Source organism: Lepidochelys olivacea (genome assembly GCF_965140295.1).
Source record: "Lepidochelys olivacea isolate rLepOli2 genome assembly, chromosome: 2".
Taxonomy (NCBI): Eukaryota; Metazoa; Chordata; order Testudines; family Cheloniidae; genus Lepidochelys; species Lepidochelys olivacea.
In genome coordinates, this window is record NC_140412.1 from 68,904,697 (window position 1) to 68,918,376 (window position 13,680).

Genomic DNA, 13,680 nt, shown 5'->3' on the forward strand with positions numbered 1-13,680 from the left:
TATGCCAAAATAAGACCTAAATTTTAGATGGGCTCAAGTTTAAAAGTGGATCAAATTCTTAGGAGTTCAATCTCAAAGGGGCTTGAGCAGGGGCGGGTAAACTTGTTTGGCCTGAGGGCTACATCAGGCTTCCAAAATTGTATGGAGGACCGGTTAGGGGAGGCTGTCTCCCCAAACAGCCAGGCGTGGCCCAGTCCCTGCCTCCTATCCAACCCCCACTGCCTTGCTTCTCACCCCCTGTCCCCTGACCACCCCCAAATTACCCTGCCCTCTATGCAACCCCCCTTGTCCCCACCGCGCTGCCTGGAGCACCAGTGGCTGGCAGCACTACAGCCGTGCTGCCTGGAGCACCGGGTCAGGCCACAGCTCTGCAACTGCACTGCCCAGCCGCCCAGAGCGTTGCACTGGTGGTGTGGCATGCTGAGACTGCGGGGGAGGGGGAACAGCAGGGGAGGGGCCAGGGACTAGCCTCCTGGACCAAGAGCTCAGGGGCTGGGCGGGAGGGTCCCGTGGGCTGGATATGGCCCGCAGGCTGCAGTTTGCCCACCTCTAGGCTTGAGCCTAGATATTAAGGAGAGGAGGGATGGTCAAGTATTTAGAGTGCTAGCTTGGGATTGGGAGCCCCAGGTTCAATTGCCTTCTCCTCCACTAGCTTTCTGTGTGACTTTAGGCTTGCTGTGCTTCAGTTCTGCCACTGTACAATGGGGGATAATAGCATTTCCCAATCTCTGTGGTGGTGTGAGTATAAATCCAGTAAAGATTGCAGTATTTGAGTTCCTCACCATAATGGGGACCATATAAATACCTCTGAGCCTTTTTCAGTCTTGCCAGTTGGTGTGTACTGTGACTACATCAACTGAATGAGAGATCCAAAGCAGTGACCTAGCATGCTTTTAGCTTTCCTGAACTAGCAAATATCTGTTGCCAAACCAAAGTACTATAGAAAACTAGACCAACCAAACTTGACTGACTTCCAGCATTAAATATACACATAACCCTTCCTGTTGCGTATACAGTTGTCCCACAGACTTGCATTATAGCACCATTGCAAGTAGCTCAGAAAGTCCTTGCTAGCGTTAATATCTAGACAGCACAGGAGTTAGAAACAACACTTTTTTTGGCATCTCTTGATTTCTCTATTACTTAATTTACAATGTTCTAGTACTATAGATTAACTTGAATGAATTATTTTTCTGATACTGAAAAATAGAATCTGACAAGACTGTCTCTCAAGGACTAAGTGAAATTACTGCAAGCTTAAAAAGTAGAACTTAAAGTAGTGTACATTTCTTCTGCTAGTCTCCCATTTAACCTCATGATTTTTATTTACTTTGAAACTTTGTCCAACTCTTTCTAGGTTTCACATGTAGTTTTGAAATATTAACGCTTTGACTCTTGTAAAATCCTGTAAACTCAAGCTAACTTGATTTATCATTCTCAGTAAACGCTTGGAAGATGTGAGAGAAAGTTATGAGGAAAAGTTGGAGAATACATTTGAAATGTATAAGGAAGCTATAAAGAAACATGCATATTTGTGTGCAATGGAACAAGTTGAAGACCACTATGTTCCAATAGAAGAGTTTGTAGCTGAACAAGAGAAAGTTGAGGTAGACTTCATTTGGTTTTTTAATTGCAGTGTATGTAGTGTCCTTAAATTGTCAGCCTATGTAACATTGCCTTTCCTTAAAGGTATCCTCCAGGAATTCTCCCTCTAACTGTAACATTGTAAACTAAGCCACCAAAATAACTTTTGAGGTAGCTCAGCTCATTGATGCTGTGAATACATGGTCATATTGTGCTAGTAGGGTGTGTCAGGCTCTTTCTGATACTGTTTCTATGCTAATAGCTTTTCTGGGAACTCTGGCTGTGGGTATGTCTACAATGCAATAAAACACCTGTGGCTCGCCCATGTTGGCAGACTTGGACTGCAGGGCTATAAAATTGCAGTGTAGACATTACAGCTGGAGCTTGGGCTTTAGGACCCTCCAGCCTGAGCCTGAATGTCTGCACGAGAGTTTTCTAGCCCCATAGCCCAGGCCCCATAAGCCTGAGTGAGTTGGCACAAGCCAGCTGTGCGTGTATTATTGCAGCATAGACGCTCTACATGGCTAACACCAATGAGCCCTGTTGTGTGCGGAAACACTACCTGCACACTCCACCCAGACATCAATTCTGTGGGTGTGTGAGGACTTCGTTATAACTGGAGGGAATGTGGATTTGATCAAGCTGCGTCAGGAGGAAAGACCTAGAATAACTGGAGGAGGAAGGTAGCAACACAAAGGATTGGGGGTATGAGAGTGATGGCATAGAAGCCAGGAGCTAATATGGGATCCCACAACTTGCAAGGAGGTAGAGGGTGGGAGCAAGACTTCAGTCTTTGAGGGGGAGTTTGTGTGGAGGAAAAGCAGAAGGGAGACATGGTGAGTGAGAGGGATAGCCCTCATAGCAGCTCTTAATTCTGAAGGTCCAGAGGGAAGCAGTTGATGGTCAGGAGGTTGGTAGTTTTGTGGTGAGAAATCAAAATTTTGAATAAAACCCAAAAGGCTCTTGAGTCTATACTCAAGAGTCTAGACTCTTGAGTCTTTTAGTAGCTGTATCCCACACTAAATTACACATTCTTCAAGTAGATGCAGACATGTATTCCACACTAGGTGCATACATGTCCAGCAAGCCAGAGCCTTTTGCCTAGCAATAGCTGTAGAAGGGTAGCACTCATGCTCTGGCTCCTTCCCTGGCTATCTGAGATGGCACCTTGCCTATCCCAATGCAGTTCCTTCTCACCACCTGTGGTTGAAGTCTCACAATCTCATGCCTAGTTTAATGTTCCCTGCTGATGCCCTCACTGGGGTTTAAATGCTGTCCTTAGTGTGGAGGAGCGATCCTCAATAGCAATCCCCACAACGGTTGCTTGCTTTGTTTCGGTGAGGCACACCTTAAGAGCACACTTCAATCTGTATACTGTTTCAGAAGTGGACTTGGGTGGTGTGGGACCTTTGCCTCAAGCAGCACCTGCTTGAATAGTCCATGTGGCCTGATCTGGTACCAAGGCCCCCCTCAGACTCAGAGCACTGCCATGCCTCATTCTGGGGTAGGCGCCCTGCCAAAAAGACAGAGAAGCTGTTCTGTCATTGGTGCTGAGGAAGAGGTCTTGAGGGGACTCCTTTGCCTCCCCTTGGAAAAGTTCAGACCAGCACAAGGTCAGTTCTGGCAGGAAGGATAGCACAAATACCTCTGACCCTTCCCTGGTACTAGGTGGGAAATGCAGAAACCAGATACCATTGATTCTGGCTCCAGTCTTAAGGCATCCGTTGCATCTGTACCAACAAGGGAGATGTCAGTACCAATTTTGTCCATGTTGTCGGTGTACCAGGCCTCCACACACCACCTCTGCCTTTTGGTCCTGCTCTCACTGTTGGTCCCAGGGTTGCGCCACCTGCACTGTAGTGAGCCACTGAACCTCCATGTCCCTGGCCACTGCATCTAGATGCTCCCCTTCCTGTGGTGGGGATGGAGCTGGTACTGGAATTGGTGTGGAGGTCCTCAGCACCAGCACTCTCTTCAGCCCTGCCGTGTTCAATGCTGCAAGTGCTCTCTTGGCAGCTTTCACCACCTTTGACATTTTGTGCATTCAGATGCTCCAGTACGGCTGTTTTCATCGGAACCAATGTTCCCTGTGGCACTAGCATGCTCTGTACTGCCTTCATCAGGGGCCCAGATTCCCACCTTGTTCTGGGCGATGGATGAATCGGACCAATGTTTGGCTCCCTTGGGTCTCTCTCCGCCCATGTTGCCGAGAACCCGGTGCTCTGATTCAGAGTCAGTTGTCATCCTCCCGCTCTGTATCAACCAGTGAACTCCAGGGATGCCAATGGATCAGTATGGCTCCCAGGTTGTCAGGTACCTCATGGCTGGGATGGAGGTTCCTGGCCACCAATACCCTATCAATGGCCTTGGACTCAGTAAGACACTCCTTATTTGCGGAGATCCCATTCTTCATCCCACTTCAAGACAAGTCACCCACCAGGTGACAGTGGTTGCTTGTGGTTGATCCAAAGCTGCCATCTTGTCTTTGGAGCAGATGGCATCCTTCCTCCTGACTTCCTGGGAACAAGAGACAATTTTGGCTCACCCAAGACCTTCGTCCTCATTGCCAGACGATGCTGTGCTTCCTCGTTTGTCCTCTCCTATTCCAGAGGACTTTAAGGTGTACCAAGACCGTTACACCATGTAACCACAGCCCTGGGCATCCAGGTGGCATTCCTCCAAGAGAACATGAGCAAACTGGTGAATGTTTTATAGCCCACCATCCCCAGGAGAATGGTCCTCCTGACCAGTGATGTGCTCCTTAAGCTTGCAAAGAGCCCTGTGGAGTATCCTGGCCTCAGTACTGCTGGTTGCAAAACTTGTGGAAAAGTGCTACTTTGTTCCCATTCAGGGATTTGAGGGGGTTCTTTTTCCATCTGGACCCTAATTCCCTTGTTGTAACAGTGATAAATGACAGGACCTGGCCAGGAAGTTTCAAGTCTACTCTCAAGGACAGACTCCTAGATCTTCCTGTCCAGAAGATCCAGCCACTCTACCTAATCACCATTGCAGATGAGGATTGCAAATCAATGAACTTTGCTGGCCCAGTACGACTTCCTCAATTGGTCAGTCATGGCTAAAGTTGAGGACCAGTTGTCAGAGGCCTCACTTGAGGAGTTCCAGGTGTGTGTTGTGGAAGGCTGCTTGGTGGCCAAAACATTCCTGCAGCGCACCCTTGAAGTTGCAGGCACCCCGGCCAGGGTTATGGCCTTGGTGGTAACTAAGGAAGGTTTTCTGGCAGCAGAACTTTGGAATCAGTCTGGATAGCCACCAAACCATCAAGGACTTGCCCGTTGACTGAAGAGTCTTGTTCTTGGATAAGACTGATGCACTCAGTCTTTGCACTCCTTCAGGGCTACCTTGAGGTCCTTGGAAGTGAACAGGCAAAGATGCCATTATGGGGCTCCGCAGCAGCAACAATGTCACCTGCAGCATTCCCTTGCACAATCTTTTCTCCTGAAACAGGACTACCCTAGAAAGGAAGATAGATCCCACAGGAGGAAGCAGTTGGGCTTGAGCTTCGGGCAGTTCACATGCCCTCCCTCAGCTCAGACCAAGCACCCATTTTTGACTCCTTTGACCAAAGCACTGGTGCACTTTTAATAATGTTTGCGACTGTATTACCTCCGAAAGCTGTGTCCTAGATACTGTTGGATTGGGCTATGCAATCCTGTTTTTCTCAATGTCCCCCTCCAACTCTCCTTTCCTATCCCTGGTCAGGAACCCCTCTCACAAGACACTGCTCATCAAGTAGGTCAGCTCTCTGAAGTTGGGCGCGATGGAGGTTCCATAGGAACACTGGAGCTGTGTTTTTTTTACTCCTAATACCGAAATCCAAAATCCAAAGGTGGGATGAGACCCATTCTTGACCTTCGTAGCCACAACAAATTCATTAAGTACTTGAGATTCTGCATGGTCACTCTATTGGCTATCCTCCCACAGTTGGCTTTCCTCCTCTCAAAATGACTGGTTTGCTGCCCTGGACTTTGAAGACACTGTCCATTCTGCTGAGCCACAGGAAGTTTCTACGTTGTGGTAGGAAACCACCACTTTCAGTATATGGTCCTCCCATTCAGCCTCTCTTCTGCCTCCTGAGTTTTTACCAAATGCATGGCAGTGATCTTGGCATATCTCAGGAGGAAGGGAATCCACATCTTCCGATACCTTGATTGGTTACTGAAGGCTGGCTCCAGAGAGGAGGTTCTTACCCACATTGACATCACATTTAGTTTGCTCAACCGTCTGGGACTCATTTTAAACACTGCAAAGGCAACCTTGACTTCTACTCCCCAAATAGTTAATTGGGGCCTCTTAGATTACACAAGGTCGAAGGTATTCCTGCCAACCAACTGCTTCCAGGCATTTCATCAGGCCTGCCTCAGTTTGCCGTCTTGGCCATTTTTGACAGTCCGCCTGTGTCCGAGCCTGTCAGGCCACATGTCCACTTGAACAGTGTGCCAACTTGCATCGTCGCCTTCTTCAGATGTGGCTCAGGATGGTTTACTGCCCTTCCCTGCATTCTCTGGACAGGTTGGTTTGTTTTCCTCCACTAGTCCTGGATTCCTTGTATTCGTGGGAGTCCCCACACAGTGTGTGCCCAGAAGTCCCCTTCACTTGGCCCTCTTCAACCAAGTCAGTGGCCACTGACGCTTCCCTTCTGGGTTGGAGGGTGCATCTGGATTCACTGAGGGTGGAGCCTCACTCCACATCAACATGTTAAACTTTGGGCCATCCACAATGCATGTCATGCCTTCTGGGACCACATCAGACACTTGATGGTTCACACAGTCACCAACAATACTGCAATGTGCTATGTGAACAAGCAAGAAGTGCATTCCAGGTTACTCTGTCTGAAAGCGATCAACCTGAGGCAATTGTGCATCAAAAGTCATCACTCCGGTAGCAATCCATTTGCTGGAGGTGCAAAATTGTCTATGGACTATCTCAGTAGGGTTTTTTCCCTGAGCCATGAGTGGTTGCTGAGGGAGAGTGTTCTCTGGGTCATTCCCATGATTGACCAGTTTGTGATGAGGGAAAACAAAGGTGTCACCTCTTGGTTTTTCTCCCAGGGGGGCCTCAGTCCAGGCTCAGTCTCCAATGTCTTGCACGGCAGCTGGTATTCGGCTCTTTTGTATACCTTCCCTCTCACCCCCCCAAATTCTGATAATTCTGCAGGCCATCCTCAAGCTGAAAGTGGATCGGGTCAAGTTCATCCTCTTTGCTACAGTGTGGCAGATAAGATGCTGGGTCTCAGACCTCCTTGCTCTGTTGGCTCAGCCTCCCATCCTGTTTCTCTCCATCCTGACGTGCTCACTCAGGACCATGGCTGCACCCTCAATCCTGCAATCCGCTTCCTGCACCTTTATGGCCTGGCTACTACATGGTTGAATGAAGAGGAGCAGTGCTCAGCAGCTGTCCAGCAAGTCCTACTCAACAATTGGAAGCCCTCCACTAGGACAGCCTACTTAGCCAAGTGAAAAAGGTTCTCAGTATGGTCCATGACCTTTGGGACCCAGCTGACTGGCTTCCATCGAGAAACATCTTGGAATACCTGCTACATTTTCAAAAATCAGGCCTTGTCCTCCGTTTTCTGAGTGCATTTGGCAGTGATATCAGGGTTCCATTCCCCTGATTTCAAGGGAAATGAGAAATCTCGTCAGAGTGGCATTGGAAATAACTGAAGAGGCTTTTCTGCTTACATCCTCTGGTTCCCTCTGAGAACTGGTTCCCTATTCGGACCTAAACATTGTTCTAGCAGTTCTGTTTGGCCCTCCGTTTGAACCCCTTGCATCTTGGCTGCTGCCCCTCCTGTCAGCCATTATTTCGGTAAGAAGGGTGTCTGAGTTGCAGGCCCTCGTGGCTGAGCCCACTCACGCTGTTTTCCAAGGACAAGGTAATGTTGTAACCTCACCCAAAGTTTTTATCCAAGGTGGTGTCTGTTTGATCTAAATAAGACAGTGTATTTGCCTGACATCCAGAGTATGGAGGAGCTCTTCTGGGGAAGAGCATGCATTAGGGGAAAAACCCACAGGTAATGCCTACATAAAAGGCTAGATAGAACTAAAGAGTTTTTTGTATTTCCTCTCACCAGTTCATGTCATATGTGGACCACAAGGGGGCAAGTGGTCTCTTCATAGACTATCTCTAGAGCAGGGGTCTCAAACACTCAGCCCGTGGAGTTATTTGCTGCAACCCGCCGAGCTCCTCCCCCCCACCCCCGAGTTATTTCCTGTGGCTGCCAAGCTCCCCTCCCCTGCCACCCCTTCTCCTTGTGCCCTCCGCCCCCATGCGGGCCATGTCCCTGCTCCTCTGGCGGTGGGAAGCGCCTGGAGGTAGGCAAACAGCTGTTTGGTGGCGCTTAGCACTTTCTGGGAGGAAGCACTTTCTGGGAGGAGCAGGGAGCCGTGTGCTCAGGGGAGGAGGCAGAGAAGAGGTGGGGTGGGGACTTGGGGGAAGGGGTTGGAATGGGGGTGGGAGAGGGTGAGAAGAGGTGGGGCCTCGTAGAAGGGTTGGAGTGGGGGCGTGGCTGGGGGCAGAGGAGGGGAGTTAGTGATGCAGCTCTTGGGCCAATGTACTAGTCCTCATGTGGCCCTCGTGGTCAATTGAGTTTGAGATCCCTGCTCTAGATGAATAACCTCCTATATCAAGGCTACATATGAGAGAGCTTCAGCTACACCTCAGCAGGTACAGGCTTACTCCACAAGAGCACAAGACACATAAATAGCATTTCTCAGTGGCATTTCCATACTGGTCATTTGCAGGGCGGTCATGTGGTTGTCTATACATATGTTTACAGACCATTATGCTATGACCACATCTTCCAGAGTGGATGCAGGCCTCGGAAGGGCGGTCTTGCAGTCCCAATTGCAGTAGACTCTGAGCCCGGCCTCTAGATAGGTGACTCGCAAGCAATACCCCTAAGTGGAATACACATCTGCACCTACTCAGAGAAGAAATTGTTACTTACTGTAATTGTGGTTCTTTGAGATGTGATGCAAACATGTTTTCCACGACCCACGCTCTGGCTCCTCTGCATCAGTCTCCTTTCAGCAGCTTTTGGTGCAAAGGAGATGAGGGGGGTCAGGATGGTGCCACCTCATATAGTGAGGGGAGGGGTTACAGGCAAGAAGCGTGAGCATGAGCCCTCTACAGCAGCAATTCTCAATCAGGGGTCGGGGGGCCATGAGCAGGTTTCATGGGGTCCACCAAAATAGACCAGAGAGCAGGGCCAGTGTTAGACTCACTGGGACCCATGGCAGAAAGCTGAAGCCGGAGCCCTGTTGCTTGGGGCTGAAGCCAAAGCCCAAGCAACTTAACTTCATGGGGTCCCGGGCAGTTGCCCTGCTTGCTACCCCATAATGACAGCCCTGGTTCTTAATCTACTGGATTTGCAGAAAAGCGGTTCTTGTGGCACAGATGGGCTGTGGAGTTTCTATGGCATGTGGGAGGGGGGTGCTCAGAGAAAAAGACTGAGAACTCCTGCTCTACAAGTATTGCTAGGCAAGTCTCCAGCTCTGGCATGCTGAGCGTGCACATTCTTAAGTGGAATACACAACTGCCTTGGCAAGAGAGGCACAAATTTCTAGAGAAGACTCAGTAAGACTAACTTTAAAAGAACCTTCAATTGGCAACTATTTCTAAAATAAAGGAATGTTCAATATGATCAACATTTGCAGTAGTAAACTTGTTTAAAGACCAATCTTTTAGTCAAAGGTGTATATTCTCTTTACATAAATATCAGTGTGCCTTTCTTTGTTCAGGACAGAGATAGGAAAATATTAGAGTTGCGACAAAAATTTGTAGAGCGGTCAGATGGATTGTTGGCTTTGGGAATCCCAAATTCAGATATGTTGACTGCAGAGGACAAAGTGAAATCAGGTAAGCATCTAATATTCTCCCAGTATGCTCTTGTTGTAGAGTATAAACCAGCTTAACTCTCTTTATCATCTACAGATCTTAAATATAAGGAGATGCAGAGCACTACAGATGTATTGCAGAGACAGTGCAATGAGAAAGATGAGGTAAATTTCTCTATCTTGTCCTAGACTTTGGATGAGTGGGGGATTGTTTTGGTGATTGAGGGCTCTACCCTGTAAGGGCCAGATCTTCAAGTGCTCAGCAATAGAATGCTCTCAACTGGGGAAAAGCTTTCAAAAGTGCTCCTAGCCAATATGCTGAGTTTTCTTTGGTGCCTAAACTGGGAATTGGGCGCTCTTACATTCTGGCTTGTCACTGGTTTGAATGTCCTCTTGTAGTGACAGTTGCATGTGATCTCTAATGAGATGCAGTGAAACTAGAATCAGCAAAAAATCTGGCCTAGGATCAGGATGCCTCACAAACACTTTATTCAACAATCCTTTGAGGTAGGAAATAATTTATTGCCCCACATTTTAGAGATGAGGAGCAGAGGCGTAGATTAAGTAACTTGCCCAACGAAGCCAGGTAACAGCACAGATCCTGAATTTCAGATCAGTGCCTTTTAAAAAAGCAGTCCTTCATTTTCTTTTTGTATCAGAGGGGTAGTCGTGTTAGTCTGTATCCACAAAAACGATGAGGAGTCCGGTGGCACCTTAAAAACTGACAGATTTATTTGTCTACAAAAGCTTATGCCCAAACAAATCTGTTAGTCTTTAAGGTGCAACTAATTCATTGCCAAAGCTGTTTTCTGGATGGAGTGCAGATCTGGAAGTCAGACATAAATGGTTCATTGCTGTAATATCCAGGGTGTGCATTAGGCTTACTGGTATGTGCCTCATATGTTTAAGAATGACCCCAAAGCAGAATTCCTTCAACTGTTCATAATGTGCACCAGTCGCTTACTAATTCACACCCTGGAGTAGGCCAGCTTTAATAAACATACTCATAGTTGAGAAATGTTTGTTAATTTCTGCTGAAAACAAGACATTTTTACTTTTGTGAGAAACTTACTATATTTTACTAGCTCTAATTTAGAGTATATAATTTAAAGTCCCTGGACTAGTAACTCATCTTATACCCAGTCTCCAGAATCTCAGCAGCGAGTTCTGGCTCTGAAGCCAATTTCAACTTTTTGGCCTGAAAATGAAACTTGCTTTCTAGTGTAAAAACTTAATTGTGAGTTGTTCAGCATTTCAAATTTAAAATGGCTAAAAGAGCAGAAAGCTATTGCTGCAGTGGCAGCCTGGGACTTCAGGCAGTGGGGGCAGCCTAAAGGAATTACTCATTCTCCTGAAAATCCCACTCTTCTATCCTGCTTCACTTCTCTCATACATTCCTACTCAGTGGCTCAGCTCTTACCTTGCATAGTTTCCCCCTCCCACATTTGCCCATTTAACATAGTGAGCACAAGGATTTTTTAAATATAAGTATTTATAACTTCAAAGCCCTTTGGAGAACTAGCTTAATAGTGGAGGTTTTTTGGTTTTTTTTTGTAGTGGAATACATACAGCTGGGGGCACTAATTCTCAAAACCTATTTTGATTAGCAGGTTGGGCCTCTATCTCAACTGTGCTCCTGCTCAGATAGTTCACAACTAGTCAAACACAATCAATAAAACACTGTTGGGGGCGGGGAGAGAAAGTAGGCTTTAAACTGCCCCTTGCTCAGCATGTGAGGTTATTCCAGGAGCAGTCTGTGATCCTTCCTTCCATTCTTACTACTGGTGTAAGTGATCACAACTCTCCTGTCTTTAGTGGAATGGCAACTGCTTATTTCTGCGGTGCATCTGATCCAACAATTCTAATATGTGCTGGTTGTACTTTATTGTGGTTAAGATATACTCATAAAATTCCATTGTTCTACCATGGGACCACTTTTACATTCCGGGGTCTTAATGGCCTGTTACTGTGGAATACTAATAACACTATCAAATGTTTAACTACCTCTCCATGAATTTAAGGGTATATACCCTTAAAACTTTCAAGGATTTCTTACCTTAGTATTGTTTTGTGCAGCTTATAAAATCTCTAAAGTTTAAAATACAAAAATTAAATGAAACCTTACAAGAAGCGAATGAAGTCTGCAGAAAAGCAACTGAGGAAAACCATCGACTGACACACGTGGTGATGCTCAAGGTTTGTCAAACAAGTATTGAAACTACCTTTAAATGAATTGTTAGTGCAGCTGATGGTTTTACAAGGCTATTTCTGAATAGGAGATAGCAATTTTATTTTTGGTTCTTGTTCCTTTTAGTGCTAGCATAAAGCTTGTCCTTGAGTTGGCTGCTGGCGGAATCTCTTGTGTTCTTTAGGATATGAATTGACCATACAGGACACTTCTTGTACTATGGGTTTGTGTCAAACCCCTGTGCTTATATTCTTTAAACTGGTAATGTATAAAAAGAAGGTTTATTTTGTTTGACTTGTGTAGAGGGGAGTAGATATGGAAAACTAGAGGACTCTGTACTGTAAATCTGACTGCATTTGAAATGATTTTATAAAACATTATTAGTTAGAAACTAGCAACTTTCAAATATAAATAAAAGATGCAGTATTCAGAGAGCTCTTCTCGAATGCCCAAATATAACCCATTGTTGCTTGCTAGACTTCAGCAGAACACCTGTACGCTGATGCTGATTACTGTGAAACATAAGAATATCAGCTTTAAGCAATGGTGTCTTTCCTATGGAAGGGACTAAATTATATCTAACTAGGGCCTCTGGGCTAGATCTTCAATTAAGGCCTTATTCTAGTTGCAGTGGCTCTCCCACTAACAAGGAGGCTTAAACAAAGAATAGAATATGTTCTTTGTATAGCAACTAAATTAATATGGTTACCTTTGAATTTTGGCCTCTGGATTTGGAAAGGACAGATAAAGACAATGCAAGGTACGTCTAGGACTACTGAGCTTTTTGCTTTTAGCCCATGTGAACATTAAATTACATAATTTGCATGCACTGGCCTTGAGTTTATAGCCCATTCATTTCACTGGGGTAGCTCAGTCCCTTCAGGTTCTTATTCTAGGATTTGGAGACATCAGTTCACATTTAAAAGGCTTTTGTTACAACCATAAGATCCAGAAATTGTTTGTTCTTACGACTTTGTGTTCTTCAGAATGTGAATCTGCTGTAGGGGCTCAGTCATCAGCATAAAGGGGCAGGATGTATGACTATTTCAAAGTTGAATTACTGAGCTCAAAGCTTGTCAGACACTGGGAGACTTGATCTTAAAGTTTGGTGTACACACAACAGAGGGTCCGCTTTCTACAGGATGATGTAGAGCACTTAAATGAAATATTGCAAACTGCTCCACCCACACTTCATCATTGACCAATTTTGATGCCATTGTGATTCTCTGTGGTCAAATATCTATGTAGGAATTAGACTGGGCCCAGTAATGCGCTTCTTGACCATTCAATAGCTAATTTAAATAGTAACAACCTGGGTTGAACTTGAGGACTGGTTTATGCCACATGGAAAACACTTTGAAAACTACCTTCCCCTTTCTTACTATTTGAATACTTACATAAAAACAGGAACTTCTCCTTGATCGATTTCTTATTCCAGCCTAAAGTCAAACAGAATTATGTTGTAATTAGTTGCTGTGGAGAGAATTCTGACTCTAGGTTTGAAATTGAAACAGGAGCAGGTGAGTAGCTAAGGAGTAAAGATCCTGTGACACTTACTTCCCCCAATATTTTGAGTTTCTTGTCTTAATGGGTCAAATATAGACCTAAATTGGAAACTGAAGTTAATTAGCATACCAGATGTGGTATTCAGGCATCTTGCTCTATTTAGTTTGAGGCGGTATTGCATGTGCTTGTGACCATGTAGTTTAATGTCTCAAAACTGCCAAAACTTTAACTTAAACTTTGGCTAATGGCCTTTGCCCATTTTTCTTCAAATATAATTGTCTATACAGTAGAGCTAGGGAAAATTTTTCGGCCAAAATTTCTTTAGCAAAAATGCAGATTTGGCAATACTGAAACACTTTGTGAATTCATGGTGGTTTTTTTTCCAAATAATTTGTGGAGGGGGAAACACAACTTGAAAAATCATTCATTTTGACACTTTTTAATACGAAAAAAATCAGAATGTTTTCCTCCAGAACTGTTTAAGACTTCCTTCCTTTTTTTTAAACCTTAAACGTACAGTGTTTTGGGTCAGACAAAATATTTTGT

General features: G+C 45.5%; 1 protein-coding gene across 2 annotated transcripts in view; it reads left to right on the forward strand.

Annotated features, from left to right (window-relative positions):
- LOC311516637 (kinesin-like protein KIF20A) overlaps window positions 1-13,680 on the forward strand; it is a 49,771-nt gene that overhangs the window by 31,516 nt on the left and 4,575 nt on the right. For both annotated transcript variants that reach the window (XM_084620918.1, XM_084620919.1), the window contains 4 exons: window positions 1,442-1,607; window positions 9,345-9,462; window positions 9,538-9,605; window positions 11,517-11,636. In XM_084620918.1, the coding sequence (XP_084477044.1) occupies window positions 1,442-1,607; window positions 9,345-9,462; window positions 9,538-9,605; window positions 11,517-11,636 (472 nt within the window). The remainder of the gene's footprint in view (window positions 1-1,441; window positions 1,608-9,344; window positions 9,463-9,537; window positions 9,606-11,516; window positions 11,637-13,680) is intronic.